This window comes from Montipora foliosa, chromosome 3 (assembly GCF_036669935.1).
Source record: "Montipora foliosa isolate CH-2021 chromosome 3, ASM3666993v2, whole genome shotgun sequence".
Taxonomy (NCBI): Eukaryota; Metazoa; Cnidaria; class Anthozoa; order Scleractinia; family Acroporidae; genus Montipora; species Montipora foliosa.
This window is the reverse complement of record NC_090871.1, coordinates 68,042,515-68,070,014: the sequence shown is the minus strand read 5'-3', so window position 1 is coordinate 68,070,014 and position 27,500 is coordinate 68,042,515. Positions and strand designations below refer to the sequence as shown.

The following is a 27,500-nucleotide window of genomic DNA, read 5'->3' as shown; positions in this document are numbered from 1 at the left end:
TGGCGTTCGTAATTTGCATAAACATTCAATTTTTTTCTGCGTCCAACTGGACATTTGTTCGATATTCTATGCGTCTAAAAGGAAAACGACTGCGTCCCAGGACGCAATGACGCACTCTGGATACATCTCTGAACTATTTTGTATGTACGCAGTTAAGTGTGCTTTCTTTCCAGTTTAGTTGAGCCAAGGTCATGGATAAGACCTCGCATTGGTGTATACTTAATGATTCGTCTTTTTCAATCAAAGTTAGGCATAGACCTTAATTATTGTTTCCTAGTGTTCAAATTGTCTCCAGGAGCCAGTTCCTGAAAGGGTGTAATACCCTATTCTAGGGATAAATGTGCCTGGAATAAGTCACATTTATACCAGGAATAGAGTTACATGTATTACACCTTTCAGGAACCGGCCCAGAGCAACACAAAAGTGATTTTCTTACCCTAAAACCTAGGCTTACAATAGCTCAGGAAATATTGCACAATTTGCATAGTTTTGACACAATGATCCTTCCCAATTGCATAATCTGCACTGAAAATTTTGCACAATTTCTGTTTTTAATCATGCCTATCAGAAGGCCTGACTTAACAAAATTGGGACATCAAGTCCCAAGCAAAGGCAAAAGCGAAGTCTTACCCCATTACGAATAAGGAAGACTGGGTGTTACATTGTTACATGTACACATTAAACAGCATTGTATAACCAATGGACCAGCACAAGCTCCTTGGAGTATGGCTAGAGTACAGTCCCTCTCTAGGAACTACCACATTCACATTTCTACTGTGGAGGGTAGCCCTGGTATAGGGTTAGGGTTAGGGTTAACCAACCCTAACCCTTACAACCATCCTCTCACAAACCCATTTTGGTTGGCACACTGGTACAAGTATTAAACTGAATGGCAAGCAAGGATCCCTATCATCGATAACAACCATTAGCAGAACAAAAGGATCTAAGTGATCATGGATTTTAGAATAAATCAACATGTTCTTCGGAGAAAAAAGTATGGATGGAAACAAATGATGCATTGACTTGGTCAAATGGTCACAAAAATATTTCCTGTGCAACTACTGTATACTGTTAACACGCATTGTAGAATGCAGGCTTTTTGTACAAAGATATCCCTAACACAGATAAGCTGAGTTAATTTGGCATGATGGTTGTGAATACAAGATTTATCAAAGTACACGTACATGTAGCCGACACAAATATAAATCATGCATAACTCTAACTTTGTTAATATCACAAAATGGTTTCATTAATATTACGTTGTAACTATCGCAATTGGTTTGAGCCCTTTGTTCCTAAATTAATTAGGTAGTGGTAATATATTTTCAAACAAGAAAGTCTCATCGACCGAAGCAAAAGAGGGAGATATATTTCCAATGACGAATCACGCAAACTTGTAAAAATCGCAATCATCATGGAAAGGATTGGAGCCTAATAATTACTGTCTGATTCTTATTGACGACTAGAGGATGCTAGGCTCTTAATTCTGGTGACAGAAAGGAGCACCAACTAATGATGATGACATTGACAGGTGATTAGTAAGTGTCCGTAATTGCAACAATAGTTTTCTAATTTTAAGAAATATAAGGTATTTAAATGCTGGTAGTCTGTACGAATCCTTAATAGTGAAGCGCACTATTACTAAAATAGATGTGTCAGCGTGAGCATCCCCATGAGACCCCCCCAGTAGACGGCCGTCAACTAGACTGTGTTGCGTCTTCTAAATACTTTGGAGTGAATGTGTCTTCTGACCTTAAATGATCGACTCATATAGATGATATTTGTTCACGACTCTATGCCCTGAGAACTCTTGATCCCAGTGGTGTACAACCTCAACATTGACGATCTGCTTTCTGTTATTTTATCAGACCTTTATTAGAATACGCTTGCCCCGTTTGGCATTCATTGACATGTAAGTTGAAAGATCAGTTGGAAGTCATCCAGCGTCGGGCGCTTCGTATTGTGCATCCCGCAGTTGTCATACAAAGAAGCACTTGAAGTCCTGAACCTGACTACACTCTGGGAAAGACGCGAACACCTGTGCATGAAATTTTACAAGATTGTAACCCATCCTGATAGTAAACCATATAGCCTTTGGCCAAGACCTACGATCAAAAACTATTTCGTTAAAAACCCTAGAAGACTTCCACTTTTAAAATGTAGAACTAAAAGATTCCAAACAAGCTTCATACCAAGCTCGATAAAGAAATGGGATTGAACTGAACTGCAACCAAGATTGACTAATATTTTATAAAATAATGTACATATTTAAATTTTTGTCATTTCACATTTGTAATTGTAACATTGAGTTTTTCAATTCCCTTTGGAATTGCAATTCGAATGATTTAATAAAGTATTTTTAAATAGACTTAATACATCTAAATAGACCAGTTTCTTCATGTGATACGGATGAAACTGGCTGGAATCGCCTTAAACTCTTGTTTACCAAGATGGCGAACAAAAGCCTGAGGAAATTCTTGTCGTGTTAGAAAACCAGGGACAAGACAAAATTGCAGGGCCCAGTTTCTCAAAGTCCCGCAACTTTTCGGGCCTTTTCGGGTATCACAAATTCCTCTGTATCCATAGAAGGCAGAGGTTTTCAGTCATTAAACTTCGCAATCGTTTTGCCCTTAGCTATCTTGAAAACACGTGAAAAGACCAGCTTTACAAAACAAGGGTATAAATGGCTTTTCGAGTCCGAAACGTTTTCAGGACTTTCGAGAAACAGGCCCCAACCTGGCCCAAGCACAACAGCAAAATGAAAATTATTCTAAAAGAACGCTCTCTCACTTTAAAACTTACTCTGAGAAGTGCCTGACTTCAAAGGTGATGATATCTTCATCAAATGTGGGAGGTGTCTCAAGTTTGTCTGTTATTTCAATCCACTCTTGTTTTTCAGAGCTTGATTCTTTGAAGAGGACTCGAACACGGACTATTGACATAACGGTGTCTCTTCTCCTGTAACGTTCTCCCAATGACAATGGAAGCTGGATGTTACAGGCTTCAGAAAGTCACCTGCTCTTGGACTCGATATTCGCAATATCGGTCCTGGAAAAATTTGCTTCTTCTTGAACAATTTTTGGGAAACTTCTTGAAGCTAGGGAAAATGGGAAATGTTTATACAGCAACTTTTAATGAAAAGGAGAATGCTTTTTCGACATTTGCTTTTGTTTTAACGCTCACAAGAGATACAAATGAAAGAGAAGGGAAGGCGAACATGGCCTGCTCGAGTGCCTTGTAATTACAAGTATCTTTTTTGTTGAAATACATTCGACTTAATTGAAATAATCTCAACAACCCAAAACCTAAAATATGTGTTCCAAATTGAGTATTTTTTAATTTAAAGTTCCACTATTTACGCACCCAGTTAGTCCAATCAATTTTTTGTATTAACCTGAATAATGCTTGGAGTTTCCTTTCATTGATAGGCTTAACTTTTACTTTCGATTCCTCTAGAATAACAAATTTCGATTGAAACATGAATAATGGAAACGTGTGACAGGCTAACCTTGACAATGACTTCAACTGATTCATCTTGTGGAACGGCATTTTGCGGAAAAGATATTCTCGCAAGTGGAAATTCGGCCACACCAGTTCGCTTTCCTGACTTGTGATGGTATGTTTATACGATCTTAGACGACAGACCACTACGAATGTTGAACATTGCGTTATCTTACTGATAGCAACAGGAAAGAGGAAGTCTGAAACATCAGCAGTGTCAGTGTGGTCTTCCTTAATGTCTGGAAAAAAAGTTCTAGTTGTTGATTTGTGGCCACCGCAGAGAATGGAGACATGTTCCACTGAGCGGTAGTGAGCACATTTTCTCTCCAGTTACATTGCTCAAACTGGCCTGGGTTGTTCAAAATGTAAAACAATGCTAGCAGTACTGGCCCCAGATGTTCGAAGGGTGGATAGCGCTATCCACTGGATAACTCAATTGGTTTTGCTAGTGTGCTTATCCGCTGGATAGTGATTTATCCGGTTGATAGCGTTATCCACCTTTTAAACAACTGAGGCCTGGATACCTGGAAACTTGAACGAGAAATGAAACAGCAACAGAACGGATATATGGAACGGGGGCAGAACGGATATGGAACAAACAAGTTCTCTTTTTAACCTGTTCTCTAGAACACGTTCTCATCTGCAGGAACGCGTTCTAGAGACGTCCCCGCTTAGCGAGATTTACGTGTACAAAGGGATTGGTGTTCAAGGCCGCTAAAAATTAGCGCTTGAATTTAAGACTACAATTGGGAAACTGTAATAATCTGAAAACGGAGATGGAAAGTACATTTCATGTGCATTTAGCTGGTAAAGAGAAAGCTTCAAAAAATATCTTTCTGTTTTCAATTAAGAAACAAAAAAAAAAAACCCGCACTTCAAATCAGCGAAAAAAACAGTGCAGTGACGGGATTGAGATGTTAGTGTAAATATTTTCTTTTTCTCAATATGGCCAAAGAGGCTTGAAAATTTACGTACACATTAGTTGGATAATACCGTTCATCCACAGACAATGAGTACTTTTAGAGTTGTAGAACCAGAACTAGCGTTACGCGACTAGTTTTTGCACTAAATTTTTAACCATCACGCAAAAAAAAATTTATCGTTTGATCTGTTTCTGTGGTTTGGTTCGGCGGTTTGAATCGTTTGTAAAACACTGGGTTTCCTTCACTTTAATCGTTCCTTTAAGATATTTCTTTTGTACATAACCGAAAATACACGTTAAAATTCCACTAGCCGTGAAATGCGCGCAAACAAAACAACTGGCTCGTTCTGCTTCACTAAACAAGTTTTGGTTGCCTAGCACGTGACAATTTTTACTCAATACGTGACTAATTCTCTCACGCGCAAAGTACAAACTTTAAACCCTTCGAAACCTTTAAAAAAACTTTTTAAACCTTTTTTTTTTTCCATTCTTTCAAACGATAGCTGCCGCGAACCAAACGAACGATAGAAAGGTTAAAGCGATACAAACGATAGAAACGAAATTAAAAGTGCGATGTTTCGGATCAAAATGTAACACGTCCAACGAAAAATTTTCGGATTCCACCAACTTTGTCTTTTTGTGCTGCTGTGCGCTAACAAAGCAAAATCAACACAAGGAAAGTATCAAAATAAACAGCAGACATAATAGACAAGCTTTTGTTTTCGGTATTATTCCAGATAAATACTTTGTAACAAAGAAATAACAGATAAACTTCGGGTATTGTCGGTAAGCGTTTTTGACAACCAATACCGTGCGCAAGCCCAAATTTATACGTAAGTCATCTTTTGTCCTTGTTTTGCTCACTTTTTTTTGTATACAATCAAATATTATATTTTTGCACAATTGAAAAAAGAAATCTTATTGATCACTGCAATAATTTAACTGTTTTTTTTAAATATCTCTAGCGCAAAAAAACCTCGTTTTAGGAAAAGACTAACTGCTTGACTCGAACAATCCCATCTTCATCTCGCAGTGAATGTTACCGGTTTTTGTGAACGCGTTCAAAGGAACGCGTTCTTTTTCTTGTAAATGCGTTACATGGAACGCGTCCAATGGCCGTTCAGCGTTCCCTGTTAGGTTCCCGGTGCTCAACCAACTAAGCCACCGGTGCGCGGTAACTCAATTGGTTAGTGGCAGTGGCAATGGCAGTCGCAGTGGTCAGTGGCAGTGGCAATGGCAGCGGCAACGGTAGTGATAGTGGCAGTGGTAGTGGTAGTGGTGGCTGTGGCTGTGGCAGTAGAACTAACTTTTTTTCTGGAATCAAGCTACATTTTACATGGAAGAAATTCTACGCAAAATTTGTACTGTGAAAGCAAAACACACTGTCCGCTTTTAAGCCTTGAGTAGCATAGGCCTTCTGCTGCTACTTGGGTCAAGTAACAAAACCCTCTTTCTTAAAATGCCAAAAAAATAATAACAAATAAATGAACATTTAAATTCTCACCATCCAGTGTTCGCAAATCCTCCGTTTCAACAATATCGTCCCACTCATTAGTTTCAGTATTGATCAAAGTTTTAATCACCACTTCATAACCCTTAAGACTTGAAGCACAGTGTGGAATAACTAATGTGACAGCTTTATTGAAATGTAGAATCCCCGGACTGTCCATTGCTGATAGCTCAATGACATCGCTAACGATGGCTTCATGGTGAAAGAGAGGCGGGCAACGAGCACCAGGATTCCATCTGAGAAAGGGTCAATATTCTGTCTTCAGGCACTGCGTCTCGAGGGAAGATTACCTGTAAGGCAACTTGTTTGAGGTCCCACTGTGTGTCCCTTCTTTGACAACGTTTCCTCTAAAAAATGCCAAACAAAAAAGTTGGCCCACTATGCCCACGTACCCACCTAGTCTCCTTTGCAGCCGTTTTTTGGGATGTCATGCAACGCTCCCCCAAAGAACCTTAGTGAGGCGAGCGTTGCGCGATGCCCAAGGCGACGTACCCATACGAAGAGAACCTAACTTGTAAGTCAGGCTCAAAATTAAAAAACCTTAACTGGTGTCTCAGTTGATTGAGCATCGGACTTTCGTTTGGGAGATCGCGGGTTCAAAACCCAGTCGGAACAACGCTCAGGGTTTAAAAAAATGATGAGAGCAGAAAGTGCTACCTTTGTGATTTCACCTGGAGATGGTTAGACTTTTAAGTCTTCTCGGATAAGTACTATAAACCGTAGGCCCCATCTCACAACCTTTCCTGTTAATCCGCAACTCCGTGGGTCGTTACAGAACCCACTGTTCGTGAAGAGTTGGAGAGACCCCCAGTTCTAAGAGTATTGTAAAACCAGGAAATTATAACACGTCATGAGCCTTCATGTGATATGTGCCGTGCATAAATCCATTACCAGTACCATGATCACGATAATTGCAAAAATGCCATGGATTACGGCCAAATCAGCGAAAAGAACCCACGAAACACACCAAAACTCACCAGTTTTCCATAACCTTCTCCAGACATTAACTATGCATTATCATACATTTTTCAAAGAAAAAGACTAGAATGTTCGCCAAGTTATGCCAACTTGGCCAACTTTTGCTAACTAATGTTGAAGTTTCCATAGCTGTCGACCTTCTTCCTCCAAAACTAGCGATGTGGTCAAGGGATGTTGATTGATGGACGATATTCAACGAAATTGCGAGTAATATATTGCATATTTCTAGCTTGACGACCACCTTCAAAAGTAAACGGTGTAGCTTGGCGATTGCCTTTATATTTCGATGGCACATCAAAAACTGTGATTTCAAATTCTAGAGATCGTCTTTACCTGTGTAAAACAATGGTACTCTCATCCATTTCTCGAAAGGAACTCGAGTATTCATTTTCATCCTCAGATGTGACCTCAATTTTCTCCTCAGAAGTTAAATCGTCCACTTGGTCTTTCCGCAGATTCTTCAGAGGTTACTTCTATCTCTTTGTCTTCTTCTTCCGATACGTTTTTTGCTTTCTTCTTCATCTTTCTCTTCACACTGGCACTCCCTTGTGTCGTGGTGGCTTCTTTAAATAAGGGTGCTTGGGGTTATCACATAAACGAAAGCAAGGTATGAAAGATAAATAAACAATCAACTAACGACTAAGTGGCCATTTTACAATAAAATTAGTGCGTACAATTACTTGACCTTTGAATAAAGTCGACTTGGTTTTTATACAGATCTTACTGCTACGGCTAATCTGAGCCAGTTTAGCATGAGAAAGCCTAATTTAGTATTGGTATCACGTGATTTCGAGTGCAATTTGGAATAACCAGAAAAATCATGCGATTACACCATAGTTAAGAAAATCTGGTAACCCATCGGCGTAACCCCTGACGTCATCGACCGTCCGTCCGTACGTACGTCCACCCCTCCATGTATGCCAATGTGACCGGTATGTGGCTCTGCTCAGGTTTCGAGTACTTGTGCCCAACATGGTGGCCATATCCGCCAGCATACCTCTTTGATATTTGACATCCACGTTATAGTCAATTGACACTTGTCAAATACTTACAATGAATTTAAAGATTTTTTCTCTTGATCAGAAGCATGTGTCGACAACAAAAGCGTTCCCTCTAAAAACTCCAACGCGAGTACAGTAAACGCACAGATCATATAACTTGAAAGGTGATATTATTTCGGTTTCTAGATTATTCTCGAAAATTCTCTGCATGCGAATAATAAGGCGAAGTCAAAATTTCCTAAACTCTTTGGAGTTATTAAAATAGAGAAATCACTTGAAAATCAAGAAAATAGCAAGAAATCAAAACATCAAAGTCTAATAAAGTTCACAAGCTAAGGGACACTCGCGTGACCGCCGTTACAATGTCACACTGGGGTTTTATTCAACACTATCACGCTCATCAAAATCGCTGTGCAGCTATTAAGCTGTATTTTATGACATATTTTGGTGGTGAATATGCTACTGTGGTTCTATGTACGTTTTCCCTTTCCTTACTTTGTACCCAGAGGCAATCATCTGTAACACTGATCAAATGCCCCGAAATACTAAGACCATTGTTACTCAGTCACATAACCATAATCAAGCAACGACATTTCAAAACTTATCAATCTTCCCTCTTAATCGTCTTTCAAGTAGAACGCAATACTAACAAGAAATAATATTCCAAAATGCAGAGGTAAAACTATACCTTTGGGTCCCAAGGTGACTGCTTTTTCCCCAGTGTTAATGAATTTCTGCAAAAAATGAAGAATGTGTGTGAACGTTAAATGCAGGCAACAAATTATTAAATTATTGTACAATATACTCTTTTAACGCTAATCTGATTTGCTAAGAGCCTCCAGTTAATCCTAGGAACGAGTGCAATCTCTTGACAACCGGACTAGCTGCCAATAATTTATCCAATTAATATGCAAGATGTGTTTGCAAAACAAGATGATCAACAGAAATGCACGCTGGTCGACCTTTTCCTCATTATTTTGTGGAAGTGTTGCTTACTCCAACCACAGTATTATTAAAACAACTTTTGAACGAGTTTTTTGTAGAATCTAAATGATCACGGCCTCGTCAAGTTAATCAGACTGGGCGAAAACTCGCCTTAACGTTGATTATTCCGGATATTACAATAACATAATCCAATCACTGATTGTTCAAGAAGAAAAAACTAATTAATGTCACACAAATTTCGCTATCAGTACTTGTTACACAGAGACCAAAGTGTATTTTAGTCTGCAGCAATGTTTGAAAAAGCAGCAATGTTCTTGCCCTGGTGCGCACTGCCGCTGAACGTATGCAGGCTACCGTTGGTGCTGCTCATTTTCTAATGGCTTCGTGTAAAAGCATAATGCCATTACTCTTATACATACATACACAATGGTGTGTTTTGCGAACGTTACAGTTCACATTGCGACCTGGTTGATCAGACCTACTACTTTAAAGAAATTTGAATGTAGCTTAATACAAAGTTACGATTCAAAGACCCTTGAATCGTCTTTAAATCGTAACTTTTGTTGTAATAACCCTCTTTGAATCGTAACTTTCTAAGCTACATTCAACAAATTTTCGACCAGATTAGCAACAAAGTATTCCGTCAGGTAGAAGTTAGTTCTGCAGTTTCTCATGCGTCTTGGCATATTACAGTTTTTCCACAGCCGCCTTGTTCAAATCAGAGTTTTTGATTAAGTTTTTTTTTCCTGTTGTCTTTATACCAATGAAAAACTAACTAACCTGCAAGACATCTTGATAGAGATCTTTTCTTTCATAATCTCCTACTGATGAAGCCAAAGCTTTGATGTCACGAAGAAACTTCTTTATCGCCCGTTTGTCCATTTCTTCCCACTTTCTCGTCCACAGTTCTTCATAAAATAATAAGGCTTCCTCTCCGTACCTTCTGTGAAGCTTTTTTTTCGTTAAGGTCTAAGCATAGTTGAAGGATACCCCTTATTGTTCTTTCTCTGGCCAATGAGCTCATCGTCTCTGTTGTCTCTTCAATGCCTTCCCTTTGTTCCCCATTCGATCGCCACGAACTCAGAAGGCTTTTCGGAATTCGGTGATACTCTCTCTTTCACCTAAGTCTTCATACATTTGTTCTACTTTACTTCTGAGGCTTCTTTTTTTTTCATATCCTTTCTCACCGACAAAGTTTGCCTTGAAAAGAACTTTCCTGTACAAATTTAACTTGATTCCTGTGTGCTTTAAACGATTCTCGTGCATGTCAAGTCGAATGCAGAGGTTAATTATCTTGTCCAAGAGCTCAACTCTGTCTTTTAACATTTCGTTGAGCTCTCGATTGTCCGTTGCCTCATCAAACGTTGTATAAAAATCTTTTTCGGTTTCACCCTGGAATCCATCATCAAAAAACCACAAATTTCCTCTTTTTCATACTCGTGCTGTACATCTCTCTCTCCTTCAATATCTCCCAAAAGCTCCACTACAGTGTCAATAATGAGTCTGTTGCTCTCAGTAAAGCCAAACCTCGAACTGGTCCTCTCTCCTCTTTCCAGAAACGCTGACAAAGCCAAAGCCTCCTTCTTAAACTCCGTCTTCTGACTATCATCCGCCATCAAATAAATGATAGTATCAATAAGCATTTTCCAAACCTTGCTATGGTTCCCCGGTTTCAGTGATTTCTCCATTTCCCAAGCATTCCGGAACAAATTTAACGCTTTTTCAGGCTCTTGTAGGTTTGCCTGAATAACGCCTTGCTGGAAAATGCTTCGCACTGTATCCGGATGATCTCCAAGACGTTTCCTTCGTATTTCAAAGGCCTTGTCAGCAGCTGGTTTCATCGCTTCCTCGAATTTTTCTTGAAATTGATAAGCATTTGCAAGATTCCTGCAAAAATCGGCTTCGTCCTCATAACCTGACATTTCAAGCACTTCTAAAAGCCTGATTGCCTCTTTGTAGTATTCAACGGCCTTATCGTAATTTCCTTGACCCTCGTAAACAGTGCCTATTTGATTTTTGTAAACCGGCAAGCTATAATGATACTCACCACCCTTCACACTTTCTCTGTCATCTTTAGAGCCTTGTGTGTAAACTCAAGGGCTTTGGTGAGATCTTCGAGGCCGTAATAGCATTACCCATTGCGTTATAACACCTGGAAAGGATGTCATCAACTTGTAGAAGCTTTTCCATAAGGTCTAAGGATGACTGTAAGCACTCCAGTGCTTTCTTGAAATCAGATTTCTTATAATAGATTTCGCCTTCGAAATACGAGTACAAGCCTTGGGTCAGCGTGAAATTCTCCGCAGTTGTATCTTGGACTTTCCCAAGAGAATTAGCTGCTTGTTCCAACACTTTAAAAGCCTCACTAGGCCCGTCTTGGTCCCGGACATACAAGGATTCCCAACACTTTAAATGAGCACGAAAGAGTGAGCCTGCAGTGGAGAGGCAAAGAGTCATACAAACATCACATAAAAGATTCAAGGAAATCACCTTTGGACAACAAATGCTGGTCAAAAACATCGATAAGGGAACGATAGTTGTCCAGTAAGAAAAAAAAATATATGACCCCTCTGACACAGACTGAAAATAACCTAGCAGTTCTTTCAAGATATGGTCGGTGGTGACAATCACTGAAACCTTATCAAAACGCAACCAAAGTTACCTCACTTATATGTCCAGAAATGAATACCCAGTTTTGATATCTAACACAAAGTGTCCCGTTTCATTTAAGCACTTTGCCACCGGTTTCTCACAATAAGAGAAGTGCTAGTGATTTCAGATGATGATCAGCGTTTGGGAGTCACTTTCAGCCGTTAATTGTCTGTATTCCAAGACACGAGTGATGATAAAATCGGAGAGAAGAACAAGGGAACACTTAATGATGATTATCAAGACCGGCTTGCATTTAATTACGTGTGTATTTCTGGAAATAACTGTTTTACCTCGCTCTCTTAAAATCAAAATTCGAATGGGTATTCTACATTCATTTGAAAGGGCAATTAAAGCAATTATTTCTTTTTTTACCCCATGCATGGAGACCTACTAATCACAATTTTGGATTCAGTGTTAATGATTTCTTTTTAAGAAAATGAAACGATTTAACTCTGTAATGACCTTTCTGAACTACATTCCCACAAAATTTTAAAAATTACTTGAAAAACACACTTTATCTGGGATCATGGATCTGTGTTACATTATTAATAAAGCAGTTCCTTTTGTCGAAAACACACTATAATTTGTCGAACAAACCCTATCCATTTAATTATTTTCATTAAATTATTTTTTTAAGCCAAAAACAATTATTCAAATCGATTGAAAATGTCGTAAAAGCCAACGTGTGCCTTTTATCCCTAGCGCCTAAACACCATTACATGTATGATGACATTGTGAGAAAAAAATCCCATTTTCCTCTATGTCTGCTTTACAGTGAATACAAAGAAGTAAAAAAATCAACTGGTTTGCCACTTTCCAAATTCAGTAATTAAAATCATAATAGTATTATTATTATTACCACCTTTACATTAAAACTATTATTATAAGGAACTTATTATATCGCACGTCTTTCAAGAGGCGCGTAAAATTGGCTATAATAATTCATATCCAACAAACGCGAGTGAAATAATTGTTTTATCTTAAAAAACGCCCAAAAATTATGGATAAATCTTCCCTACTTCAGTAACTGATACTGTGGAGCATGGAATAATATCTCAAATACCATGATGGCTAAAGCCAATCAAAACGCAACAAATGCATTATCCAATGAACTATGTAGTTAAAAAAAAAAAGTACTAGTATATCCCAAGGATAGTAAACTACTACGGATAATTTGTTGTTTACCAGTCCCGTAACAGAACATTTAGTAGTTTAAGCTTACAATGCACCTATTAAATAGTAGTGATCTTCGCTTTCGACATTCAAAAGACGTACTATACAAAGTCCACTTGAACTTGAAATTGAAATGGAGTTCTGGGTTGTCAAAAGAACTAGCTTTGAGAATTCGTGTAATCAAATTCAAATGGGCAATTGAGCTTCATATTCCATTGTGCACGCTGATGACGTCAGCAAACAAAGGCCTTAAAAAAAGAGATTTTCCTACGAGCGACTTCAGCAGTTTTTCATTTCACAAATTGGCAAAAACTTCCTCAAAATTTATAACATTATCAACAATGTAGTTTCTTTTCAATGTTGCGTAAAGGGAAATTCCCTTCTACTACTCTTTAAAGCGTTGTTTATTCATTCCTAAAAATATTCTGCCACGCTTCAGCCATCTCGTGTTCTATTGGTCAAAAAACTGACAGGTGAATTCATGCGTGCATGCAACTTAGTTTTATTTTCTGAATACAAAATAACTTTTTCTGTTTGATTGGCTAATTTACAACAGGCCACAACCTTGCTTTGTGTTACTGAACTGAAATTTAACATTTAAACTACCACATTGAAAATGTGGCAAGCGTCCGTTCATCGTGATTTGAAGCAATTACGAAGTTTGAAGAGCACTTAGAAATTATTTTCAAGCAGTCAAGCAGTACAAACTTTCGTGTGCTTTGAATCTCGAGGAACGCAGGTAGCTAGACGCATGAACCAACTGTTAAATGTTAAGTAGTAGAAAAAAATGTATCAGAATGCAATATAAATGTTCTAATTAAGAGTTGTTAAGTTTTTTAGATTATTTTAGAGTTCTGCCTTCTGGTTGCTGCGCAGAACATTCTCGCCGAAGCGCGATGGATTATGGTGAAAAAAAAGCAAGCAAAGCCAGTGTAGTGTATTTGTTTTAAATTCCGATTATTTTTGTATGATCTTTGTCTCACCTGACTTTCCGTCATCACTGCACATTTTCGCCCATGATTTGAAAAGCTCGCATTTCTTTCATTTGGCAGCAAGGCATTGACTAGTGACACAATCAAGGGCATTGTCACGAAATTCACCAGGTATGCTGAAAAACTCTGACTCCAAGGAAATGTCTATAGCAAACTCGTAGTTCGCACACTGTCACTGGTAAACATCTTAAACGCTTTAACATAGTCAGCTTCTACAAATCCTGCAATTTCTTTCAGTTTAGACATAAAAAATCTCATAAAAGTGCCCTTTGCTTTGGTGTACGATTCAACGAAAAGTTCATCGTCCTTTATGCTATCTGCATACTTTTTCAACAGTGGATGAATGTCATACATCAATTCTTTTCTTCTCTGTTCACAACGGAAATGATGGCACTGGTTTCTAGCCCCTCAAGCTGAGCCACAGTTTCTGGCACACTAATGCCAAGAACCTGTGCTGCTGTGGAGACAGAGAATGGGCCACACAAACAAAGAAAGTGAAACTGCTGATGCTTTCAGGCAGTCAGATGGTAGTGTGTTGAACATTTCATGGATCACAGATTTTTCACCATGACCAACTCCTTCCTCATAACCATAAGCTTTTTCTTTGGCATCTTGAAGTTCTTCATGCTTGGACTCGTCGGTGTCCCCCTTTCTCTTCAAAATCCCGGATAAATTTCTCAATTTCATTGATCAGGTCGCTGGGACGTTTCCTTTCCTGTTTCAAAATTGCTGCTAACCCTTTCAAGAGAAGAGGTTTCCCATTGCAGACACTAAGCAACTTCTCTTTTTGCACCATGTTAATGTCAGTAGGCTCGTCAGAAAGAAGGATTTTTTCCGAAAAATTATCTCCAAGTGGTTTCAGTTCATAATCCACACCCTTGTTGACCTCATTCAATGGCGTCCTTGACGTCAAAAGTATCCTTAAAGCTCTCGTCTGCCTGTCTGTCTTTATAATATCCCTATAAGCTTTTCTAAGAACTCCATAAACGATTTTTTTAAGTTCGTGCCTTCCTTCCCCTGTCCCGAGGTAAACTCTTCAACGTTGTCAAAAAGAAAAAGCACAGGCAACCCCTCGCTTTCTTCAAAAGCTTTCTCCAAGACTTTTTTTCCCACTACAAAACTCATGTCTACGTATCCAACACGCACAGTAAGGGTTAGCTTGTTCATGAGGCTAAAATATAGAGCTCTCATATCTTTTGCCTCTCTTAGATCGAAAAATATAAGACTTTCCTCCACGCCATTTTGAGGAAATCTCTTGAGCAAGGGTTGTCTTTCCAACTCCTCCCGGGCCGTGCAAATTAACAACGGATGATTGCCCTGCTTCAAGTGTTGCTGTGATCCTCTTGAGATCGTCGTTCCTCCTTGTAATTGTTTCTCCGGATCATACAGAAGCGGATGTGAGAGCTAAAGTTTTCAATAGTCTCACTGATTTTCCTTTTGTTGCTGGATTTTGAAGCGACAAAATCTTTGACGAGAGCGAGTTTGCTATTCGAGACATAACCAAGCTCTTGTAGACGTCTGAGACATGACAACAGATCTTCGTTTTGAAGAGAGTAAAAAGTGTTTCCCAAAATCCTCTTCGACAACTTCACAACCTCCGCTGATTCTAGAGGAGAAAACTTGGTGGAGATGTCTCGGAAGAGTTGGTTTTTAACGTGAAGGAATGAACAACTGTGGACGCCATATTTAAATTAGGAGCTGCACAACGCGAATGTTGTCGCCCCTCCTTCTTTCTTATTGCCTTCCAGTTGCAAAATGCTAGAAAGCAAGTTTGATTGGTTAGTTTAAAAAAGTATCAACGTGACCGGAAGTAAACAAGAGCAGAGGGATGGCGAAAAGCCCCACAGGGACTACGCCAAGAAAAAAAGTGCTATCCCGTGATGACAAAAAAAAAAAGATGAATAAAAAAAACGCTCCTGTGAGCCAGGATCATGGATAAAAATAAACGGCTCCTGTAAGCCAGTTCATGGATTAATTGGATTCCTAGGGGGGGGGGGGGGGGGGGGGGGGGGGGGGGAAGGGGGGGGGGAAGGGGGGGAAGGCCAGTGGTGGGAATGGGTTTCTGTCTCGGTAGCAGCAGGGGGCATAGGATGTGGGCTGTGGGCTTTGTTATGGCTTGTTGATAATGTATGTTGATATTGACTTAATGCCTTCCTTCTTTTCTTTGAACAATCAGTCTATCCAATGTTAAAGGGGCTATGTCATGCAAAATGATGTAATTTCATGACATCTAAAATGCCCAAAAAGTAAAATCAAACATTGCAATAGGCACTTAAACTGTTCAAACAACATATAAAGAATACAGCAAAAGCAAAAAGAAGCATGGATAGACAAAGATGAACAAGACTGAATTAAAGGAATTCGACATTACCATTTTCCAGTTTTGAACTCATGATTAACTAAAGATCTCCCTTAAACACCAAAAAATATGTGACATAGCCCCTTTAAGTACACCTCTTATAATGTAAACAATGTTATTATAAAGGGAAAATTGATAAAAGCAGTAAATCCCCACTTTGGTTAGGTGTTTCCACCAATATGGCATAGCTCCTCCACTTGATACATAAACAACATACTGTGACAACTCACATTTCTCAATACACTCTGACGTAGACTCTAAATGTGAGCCTTTCAATCTCTTTACATGGAAATTGATGAAACCAAATTCTATATTAAACACATTCAATTCCAACTTTATTTCCACAAAACTATTTCTGATTAGATTTTCATACTTTTTCTGAATAATTTGCTACTTTCTTGTGAATGCTGTATTTCTTTAGAAATGTTTTCAAATTAAGTATATATATTATTATTATTATTATATTATTATTATTATTATTATTATCATTATTATTATTATCATCATCAGACTTTATTCAAGACCACACTTATCAATTATTATTTCTATCAATAGAACAAAATGGTTGAGCACCAGGCTGTCACGCAGGAGGTCGAGAGTTCAAGTCCGGCCAGACCAACACTACACTTTCAATAACTGAGGAGAAAGTGCTGCCTTTGTAACGCCATCTGCAAATGGGTTAGACTTTCAAGTCTTCTCGGATAAGGACCATAAGCTGAGGTCCCGTCTCACAACCCTGGGGTATATATATATAAAATCTGTGGGACGTTAACGAACCCACACACTATTCGAGAAGAGTAGGGCATGGATTTCCCGGTGTCGTGGTCTGATCTATGGATATAGGGTTAGGTGTCAATTGGGACGAAAAGTTATGTTTCTTTCCTTTGCCACTCCATGAATTGTGCCGAATAAATTAAAATAAATTAAAGTAAAGCAAAGTAAAATTGTAAACAAAACAAATCTAACAAACCAGTAGGAAGGAAACAATCACATTACACACTCAGTCATATCCAGCAGATGTCCATGTACATTACTTATTTAGATAAACATATGAGAGGTACACTTCAAGTAAGCCAAAGCCAGGGGCTTAAATGAGTCCCTCCCAGTGGGTCCTTGTTCACTTTAAAGATGTGTTTGTGTTCCTTTGTTCCCGAAATTACTTTCATTTGTTCAAACTTTTCCCAGCTCTTTTATCCCTAAAAATGTTCCCTTGTTCCCTAAGATAGTTTGTCATTGTTCCCCTGTTCCCTGAAACCCCTGGGAGCGACTATCAAATACGGCTACTGGCAAGGGAAAAAACCGATTATTATACATGTATATAGAAAAGAAGAATTTTACCACAGTTTGCTTCTAATCTCACAATCTGATTGGCCAAGTTGCTCTTGTCGAAAAGAGTCCAGACAATACTGCTCACGTCATGCTCACGTCAATGTGTCATGCAATGCAATAGCCAATCAGGAATGCTCATTTTGGGAAATGAACCAGTCATAGTATAAGAAAGTTATGGACAACACTTGCTCTTTCTTTGCGTCACGATGCACGATGCTCTGAAATAAATATTTTGTTTTGCATTAAATATTGTGGAAAAAAACAAATTGAATGTGTTTCAACCATGATATTCATCATCACAATAGCCAAAATTTGTTGTGGACTATTTCGGCTGCGCCTCATGAGTACGCAACATTTTGACCACTGCAATGACAAATATTGTTGTCGATAAGAGAGTACAGACAATGCTGAACTACATTCGCTTTGTTAATTTTATGTACATGTAGCTCATAAATACTAAACAAAACACAAAAGTCAATTTTAAACATGTACTCCTATACTAAGATGATGGCAATAAATCAACTAACAGTAAACCGGGGACAATATTCGAACAAAATATCTGACTTTCACTAGAAATACTCATTCTCTAAATTATAATTTAGGCTTATAAAATATAGTTTTTAATATACATTAATTATTTTAACAAGTAGCTCTCACAAGTAGCTCTCACACGACTTTGAATTTTGAAATTCTTGCGTTTTCAAAATGTTCATGACACGTTTGTTTTCAACCAAGGCGTCTGGGTGGGCAAATATAAGTTGGAACTTCGTAAGATTTTCCGGTGGCTCGAAAGGGACAAACGAAACTTGTTCGCTATCTTCGGCGCCATCTAAAGCACCACGAATCTGCTATAAGAAGTTTTCATCCCACTGTTCAATTAACTTGTTCGCGTGGTCTCTCCTTAGTGCATTAAGAGGGCGATATCACTAGTACTAATACAATCGAGACTTGGTTCAAACACTTGCCGAAGAGCTGCGATCCTCTTGGCCAGCGCCTCGGATCGAGAGCTCTGGAGCTGGCAAGGTTCCAATCCGTTCTCGCCACTGATTGGTCAGATGGGAACAATAAAAATGATAACCGGAAGAAATCGGAAGAGAATGGCCGAAGGGATTCTTTTCTGTTTGCCGTACTTGCAACAGATATATTATTAGTAACAACCATCCTTTGGATTTATTTGGTGAAAAGACAATTAGGGAAGGAAGGAATCGTACGGGATTGAGAAGAGTTTTTTCTTTGAAAAAAATTTCTGTCGACGATGGTTTATTACCATCGCGAATATGTAGATCTTGCTACGTTACGGTCACGACATTTCAGGAGTTTATAAAGACGGTAGTTCATTCGAAAGCTCAGCACGAGTCGGTTATCCGATCTAAAAGAAGGAAGTCTGTGCAGCAGAGCCCGTCCTTCACCAGGTGTGGGACGAAAAAAAGGAAAAAAAAGGAGCAAGGTCAGCTGGTTATATGTTACGCAGGATTTTTGACTAAGCTCGATTCATTCATGTGTTTACAGTGTAATTATTGTTTGTGTGTTTAACAACGCAAAGCCTTGACCTTTTGAATATGTCCGTGAGGAAGAAAAGATTAAGCCAACAGCTAACCCGGTTATCGCGTTTTTTTTTGTTACATTCTCTTATTGCAATAATGAAATTTGTAAGTATTTTTCTTTGTGTAATATCGCATTAAAGTTGGAACTTGATTCCTTCCATGTCCAGTTTGCATTAGTTATAAGAAAATACAACATACAACTAAGGTTGATAAAAAAGGCAGTTTGAGAGCAACCCCTGATGAAAAGGGACTACAGCCCTGATGAAAAATGGGGATAAAGGGGGGGGGGGGGGCTATCCAAAAAAAATGGGATAAATTCCTGTCAAGTTCAATCTCAAGTGATCTTGACAACCTGCATCTTCTGGATAGTTTCTTATCCAGAGGAGAGCTTGAAGGATTCTCCTGCTGGTACACAGCTACTGAAAAACAACTTTTGGGTTCTCATTTTCAGAGGATTATTATGGCCACAGTAAATTGGGTACCTGTTTGGTTAACTTTCACATCGCTGTTTTGGGCTAGTATATAATTTATTAAACTGGTAAATTGTAGGGTCAGAAGAGCTTAGCCAATAACCTATTCTTCGACAGGCGTCAACACTTGGGCTCACGCATGAGGGACCCCGTTACATGCTAAATTGTCTCCATGTTACATTGATTGCATACAGTGTCACGGTTAACAGGAAAAAAATTTGGTTTTATCAAATCAAATTTTGATAAAGGTCAATTTACCACCATGATGATGATTTGGAAAGCTGACGTTTCGAGTGTTAGCCCTTCGTCAGAGCGAATTTAGTCAGCTAAAAAGAGATCAACATAATTCAGACTGTCCCTGTTTGCACCAAAAAAAAGAAGCCCCACATGCATTTTGGACTATTTTGCCAGATGCACCCAACAGGCAAAGGCTTGGTTGAATCTGCTTTCAATGCCATTGCTTAATAGAAAACTGCCTTCCGGAAGTGCTTCTCTTGAGATAAAGCAACCGATCAAAAAAAAGTTATATTTTGTTGTGTTATTTAAGCAATAGAGGACGTTTTTTCCATCCATTTTACATAGCCTCATCTAAAATGCCAAGCGTTGGGAGAATTCTTGACAGTTATGCAAACAAACCCGAGACACAGTCGAGGGTTTGCATAACATACACACCCATATTTCCAACCAGCCAATCAAAACGTGCATCTGACAACACATAACCAATCAAAAAATTCATGTGATGTGTCAGCAGCTGTGTTTACATACTCTCATCTAAACACAGCTATTGACCAATATTAATGGGGAGTGCGTGTACTATCCTAATTATTTTATAATTTAGAATGTGCAATGATATTCACACGCAAAATACAGTGTGCCTGTTATTGGCAATAATAATAAAATTATGATAACTCTTAGAACAACAAAGTTAGTCATTTATCTTATTACTTTCAATTTTTTCTCAAACAAAACAAACTGAAGAAACTGAAGATGAAGACCATGAATAATAATTTATTTGTGATCAATCATTGTTAAAATTCAATATTAAAAAATATTTTTAATGGTATTTTGTATCATTTGTTAACTGAATAAAAAACAGTGAATATATCAAACAACTGTCAACAATGATGAATAGTGGAGGAAAAAACCTCAGCAGATTTTGAAACATTGTGATGGAAGACATGGTTTTTGGAGATGCAATTAAGCAGTTACCCTTAAGGATATCAACGACCAGTGCAAGAAGCTGTGCAAAAAGAGTGATATAGTTCCTCAGTTTTGCTAGTGCCAAGATGTAAGAACAAGGTGTCCAATGATATATATTTTCTAAAAATATGTAAACACATTAATATTTATGTGAAATTCAGGCAAACTTAAATGACTTCATCCTGCATGTAGTTACATTTTGATCAAGATTTTCCCAACATCATTATTTATCATCAGTAGGTTTAAAATACAAAGGAGGAAATTATTGGGAATCAAACAATAATTATTTAGGTTGGATTCATTTAAAACTTAAAATTTAACTTTGAAGTTCAACAGTTACAGAGTAAATTGACTACTGGGTGCAAATATACAGATTTGATCCAGTCAGTCAGGGAGCAGGGGGTGCGCAGTGGTAAGAGCACTCGCCTCCCACCAATGTGGTCTGGATTCAATTCCCAAACTCAGCGTCATATGTGGGTTGAGTTTGTTGGTTCTCTTCTCTATTGCGAAAGGTTTTTTCTCCGGGTACTCCGGTTTTACACATCCACAAAAAACATGAATATTTGATTTGAGTTTTTAATTTCATTAGTTTCCCCAATTAGTTCTCTAGTGCTAAATCCATTGACACTTAAATAAAGTTGTTGTTATTATGATTATTACAAGTGGCTGGGTATAACACAGCACTCCCCACCGATGGCGTCCACAATAAAGAAGAGTGCAAGAAAACAATACTTCCTGTACGCCACATAATTATTGCCTAAAACCTAAAGCTGCATATACTCTAGTGGAAATCCCTAAGTCATAAGACCATTGTTTGCAACGCCTACCAAAGAGGCACCTTCGCCAGTAAAAACTAGCAGTATACCAAACCAACAAACGCTCCCACTAAACTCCTTCACTGGTGGAATACCGATTTAAACTGAACGCAATACTGCCTTCACCAGTGGAAAACCATAAATCATGTGCAACTTGTACTGTAAAATCTAAACCACAAGCTGCCTTCGCCAACTCATAAAATTTTAGCGTTGCACCAAAGCACACTATTTGTACCAAACTCCGTCACTGGTGGACCAAATTAAAACCGCATGCAAAACTGACTTCACCAGCGGGAACCCATAATACTTAAACCTATACCTGCCATAAATACCTTCGCTACAAGAAACTAGCGGCATACCAAGTGTAAGTGCTCCACACTAAATTCTTACGCCGGAGGACATGGCGCAAACAAGGCTTTCCTTACTCTAACTGACGCTTCGACCCGTCCCAAATTAATAACACGGGCAACTAAGGCTTTCCTTAAATACTGAAATAAACAGATACCAGGACGAAACTCAAAATACCAAAGGAACAAAGGCTAAAAGAAATTTGGAACTAGGAACAAACGAGGGCAACCAAAAGCAAACAAACAACAAATGGGGCACGGGAGCATTCCTACATAAAAAGTTCAAGCAAAGCGTGCAGGCACGTGCTGACAGAATTTTTGTAAGATGTACCAAATAAAACTGAAACCTGTAGAAGAAATTATGCGACCAAAGAAAAACGCTAACTCGGTAAGCAGAAAAAATCCCCACCAAAAAACGTAGCAAGACTAACCCTTCACGTAAATGAAGCTGAAAAAAGAATAAATTTACCTTGTCCTGGGGGGCCAGGCGCAGGTGCAGGTTCAGCTATAGGCTCCAACACTTGAGGAAGATTTTGTGCTGGCTCTGCATCTTGTCCCACTCCAGCAGGAGCCGGGGGTCAGGAAGGGCATTAGGTTGATCTGCCATGGAAAGCAGGCTGTGGCACTTGAACAAGCGGAAAGTAATCGCAAAAGACGGACTGTCTTTGTGGAGTACAGGACGAAAAGAGCACGCTTCAAGCGGAGGGCAAATTTAAACTCCAAATGGCACAAAGCATTACTGGCGCTATAGCACAGGCGAAAACGGGAGAATGCAACGGAATAAACAGCATGTTTTGCAATGTGCTAATTAATTATGCAGTGAGAATATTTCTATGAACTTAATTAAAGATTCTACTGATAAAATAATTTTCCGTATTACTAGCATTATGTAACTTATCCATCACCTCTGGTATTGTACCAAATCAATTGAAAATTGCTCGAGGTATTCCTTTATTTAAACTGGTGAACAGGATAAAAATTTACAAATTACAGACCCATGTCTGTTTTACCTGCATTCTCTAAAATTCTAGAGAGAGTAATGTACAATGGTCTTCTAAGGTTTCTCAATGTTTCTAAGATTCCCTCTGATAATCAGTATGGTTTTCATAAACATCACTCCAGTGCTTATGCTCTAGCTTGTTTGTATAACAAAATCTCGTCTGCTATTGAAAGTAGATGTACATTGTACATGTATACGGTTGGTATTTTTATAGACTTCTCTAAGCCTTTGAAATCATTGATCATCATATCTAATTTCAAAACTAGAGCAATATGGTGTTCAAGCACTGCACTTAGATGGTTTAAAGCTATCTACAAGTGGTAGACAACAATATGTGGAATTTAATGGTATCTGTTCGAATTCTTGCCAAATTAAGTGTGGGGTGCTTCAGGGCTCTATATAAGTCCCCTCCTCTTTTCTGCTCTACATAAATGATCTGTGCAATGTGTCAAAGGCGGTGGACTTTATTCTTTTGCTGATGACACAAACATTTTTTTCTCACAAAAGAGTTTAATTTACTTTCTGAAACCCTAAATACATGTATTCTGAAATGTGTAGATTAGTAAAGTTGTTGTCCAGCTAATAAGCTGTCAATTAACTTTAAAAAATCGAATTTTATGGTTTTTAGACCATGCCGAAGGAGGCAACACTTGATCTATTTATCAAATTGACAATAATAAGATTGATTGTGTAAAAGAAACCGTATTTCTAGGTGTTATCCTTGATGAACATTTGTAATGGAAACCTCACATTCTTAGCGTCTCCAGAAAAATATCAAAATCTCTAGGCATTATTTATGTCACGTTTTTGCCTTCCAAAACTCCCTTACAACATTTTTACTATAGTCTAGTCAGGGCTTCTGATAAGATGCGGAAAAAAAACTAAAGATTATGGGGAAATTTTTGACCATATTATTATGCGTAAACATGCATTGATTGTGCGGAAATTACAACAGATTATGCGGAAATTTAAACTGTCAATTTATAGAACTAATAATTAGGCCCGTCCAATGTATTTATATGCTTATGGTAAATCAGTACTCGAAATTGCGACCAATACAGTCGCATTTACGACTGAACTTATTCTCTTTAGGATTAAGATATCTGGACGAGTCGCCAATTTGCGTAATCGTCATTTTGCCGAAACACTTGCTAAAATAAATAAAGCGAAAAAATATATTTTGTTTCTCGTCATGAATTTGTTTCAATTTGGAGATATGGAGCAAAATTGTGATGTGGTTGAACCACGATCCATTCCTTCGATCATTCACCATTTTCAGCGGGTTGTTTACACATACGTACTGCAGGCCCCTATTTTGTTTTTGTACAACTTTATCGCGATGATGATTGTCCCTACTTCTACAAATGATGAAATTTAATTTGCTACTATAACTTGCGGCTAAATTTTCATAACTTGTTGCATCTTTTTTAAAAATTTCAAGCCTAGAGTATGTTATGAAAACGGTTTAACTAGAGTCCAGGCTCTAAATGTGTGGAAACTGCTTACGAACTTTCATCTTGTGAACGAAATGGCGTGTTTTCTTCAATGTTCAGGAAAATAAGCGCTTCAAAGTAGTCAATCTCTTTGGCTTTTGTGTTTGTGAGCATGGTAAGCAGCTGTTTTATCACTAATATCAGGCATTTCTTCAGTTTTATGAGGAAAATATTGCAATTATGCGGAGGATGCAGATTTTAGGGACTTATGCGGATCCGCATCGCCGCATCCTGTCAGATGCCATGTCTAGTTTACCCTTACTTAATATATTGTATGTCAATGTGGGGATCGACAATCACATCAGAGTGATTTAAGCGGCATTATTATTCTGCAAAGATAGTAACAATATCTAAAGTTTCTTTTGATTCTCACACCGAGGTTCTTTTTAAAGAACAGGAGATTTTGAAATTCTCTGACGTTTATTTATACCAGATAGGTAAATTTAGGTGTCTATTTAAAAGAGGTTTACTTCCTAATTATTTCTGTGATATGTTTACATGTACTCTTGCAAGCCAGTTACATTCGCATTATACTAGAAATTGCAACCTTTTTTACACACCTCCCTGTCGAACTAATATCCGAAACTTCTTAATTGCTTCAAGGACCTAAGTTTTTCAACTCGTTAAGTCCTGGAATTCAAAACAGTGAAAGCATCCGTTTGTTTGGCAAAAGACTTAAAAAATTCCTTCTTTCTTTGTTGAGCTATATACTTTGTCTTTCCTCTTCTTTTCTTTTGTTTTTAAAATAATACATTTTATACTTTATGCTGTCCCCATAATTTGTATGATGTACCCTATAATGTCAGGAAGCCTATAGTTCATAAGCCCCTGGCTTCTATATACGCTTCCTTGTTATTACCACCTTAAACATTTGTAGTCTATTGTCTTTAAGTTGTTATAAATTTCTAGTGTATTATTATCAGGGTTTAGGGTTAGGTTATGAATGAATGAATGAATGAATGAATGAAAGGATTGAAGTGTAAGAAAAAGGCAAGCACTTTGAGTACATGCCATTATGGTATGGCCACCTGCTAAAATTAGACCAGCGGTAACAGTGATAATAATAATGGACCTTGGAGGCAGCAGACCAACAGGAAGCCCAGAGAAGAGATGGATGGACACAAGACATGGAGACGGTGGAATGAAGTGCAGATGACACTCAAGATCAAGCCTATGGAAAGGGATACGGATAACCCAGTGTACAATTGGGGATCAGTGTTTTTTAACTCTCCAAACATGGTTGCTATTTCATCAATGGGCAACGTGGCCTCATATGCAAACGAAGAGTTATCAATTAAAAATAAAATAGCAAAAGAACTCAATGACCAAAATTTGATTCTTCACTTCAGAAGGATTTTATGCATCCATACCCAGAGCTGCACAAAAGGAAATAAAATATCACACAATACCATATTATACATGTACACTGTATCTCAGTATAACCACAAGTGGAACTTAATAATTTATTATATAAAGCTTATCTCACGCGCAACAATAATAAAACAGAAAAGAAAACGCTAAAAGAAGGTTTACCAGTTGTAAAATGACTTATTTTATATGTAAGGCAGTATAATCTTACCAAGGTAGGTGGATTTTCCACGATTTTTGCCATCTCATAAATCATTTTCAGCTGGGCTTCTCGAAGATTGTTATCTCGTCTTATAGTCAGTTCTACCGCTTCTATGGGGCTCTCTCCTCCGGCTAAATATTTGAAAAGAGCGAGTAACTTCTTTTTGGTTTTCTTGTCGAGATCAATACCAGACGCAAAATGTTCAATAACGCTTATATCTAACTTTTCCTCATCCATAATCGTAGGTTCAATATGTCTTCCACGGCAATGATAAGTAGGGCCTCGTTCTAGTGCAGCACAATCCTTGAGAAGTCTGGTATCGAACAACACCTTTTTCCAAAATGGCCGCCATTTATATATAATTTAAAAATTCTTTTGTTTTTATTCAAATTAGCCCTTGATGCCTCAATAGAATATTTTACCTTGAACGAGGCAACAAGGGCAGGGATGCCAACCTCTGGAGATCTAAAATCTGGAGATATTTTCAATCCGGTCTCCCCAACCCTCCCAACCCCCCTTACGATTAACTCACCCATTCCCCCTTCCCCCCAAAAACGCACTCACCTACCCCTTCCGCACCAGTAGTCCTTCAGAATACAAGAATAATCTATTTTGAACAGGAAATTTGTAGGAAAACAGAGCACTTATGTCGAAAATTTTTATTGGTTAAACGGAAAGATCTGATCAATCAACCGTTTATATGGCTGTGATAACAAACAGAGTTTTGTTTTGTTCAGAGATGAAGAAATGCATTAACAAACAATGAAACAAGTTTGAAAAAATCCAATTTTTTTTAACTTGGGGATACAATTTGAGCCTCCAATGGAGCAAAGCCTTTAAAATGCCCAGAGTTGTTTTTACCCGGGAGATTTGATGACCCGTACGGGAGACCGGGAGATTCGTTCCGTATCCGGGAGATTCCCGGATAATGCGGGAGAGTTGGTATGTATGCAAGGGCCAACTTGTATGCGCATAAATCAGCAGCCATTTTGGAACAAGGTGTATAGATCAGTGGTTAAAGGGGCTAGGTTACGCTATTTTCGGTAATTTTGTTTAATTTTGATAATTATGAGCTCTAAACGTCAAATTGGCAGAGCAAGAGTCTTTAATTTGCAAAATCACGGCCACATAACAACTGAGAATGATTTTCCAGCTTTGTAATTGACATCTTGATATAGACTGATATAAATTTGAAAAAGGTGGGCCGACGTTTTTCAAATTTACCCAAATTCAATCCATTTCAATCCTCTCCAGTTTTGTCCATCCATGTCCCTTCTTGGCTTCCCTGTGTTTTGTTAGAGTTCTTCTATAGTTTTGAACAGTTATTTTGATAGTTTAGTTAATTCTATGACCATTCGATCAGTGCTGAAATTGCCTAAAATTGCGTGACCTAGCACCTTTAACATAGATTTGATTTTAGTTGTGCACTATATTTCGGCTGGCCAAATCAGCCTTCTTCAGGTACAATGAGAGTTTTGCTTCAATGCATATATTTAAGCAATAGAGGACGTTTTCCGTGTTTCCATAGGCTCATCTAAACACGAGGGAGAGTATATAGTTGGGAAGATTCGAGACAGTCATGCAAACCCGAGAAGCAGTCGAGGGTTTGCATAACTGTCGAAATTTGTCCCAACTTCCCCGAGTGCTGAGATGAGGCTATGGAAACACAGAAAAAGGTCCTCTATTGCTTTTATAAAAT

The 27,500-nt window shown here is 38.3% G+C and overlaps 1 protein-coding gene and 1 pseudogene across 1 annotated transcript in view; both read right to left on the bottom strand.

The window, feature by feature from the left end:
- Positions 1–26,069, bottom strand: part of LOC137998092 (uncharacterized) — an 87,925-nt gene extending 61,856 nt beyond the window's left edge. The window contains exon 1 of the mRNA XM_068844507.1: positions 25,811–26,069. Within this exon, the coding sequence (XP_068700608.1) occupies positions 25,811–26,038 (228 nt within the window). The 5' untranslated portion in view covers positions 26,039–26,069. The remainder of the gene's footprint in view (positions 1–25,810) is intronic.
- Positions 2,799–24,345, bottom strand: LOC137994327 (uncharacterized; annotated as a pseudogene).
- Positions 26,070–27,500: the final 1,431 nt, after the last annotated feature.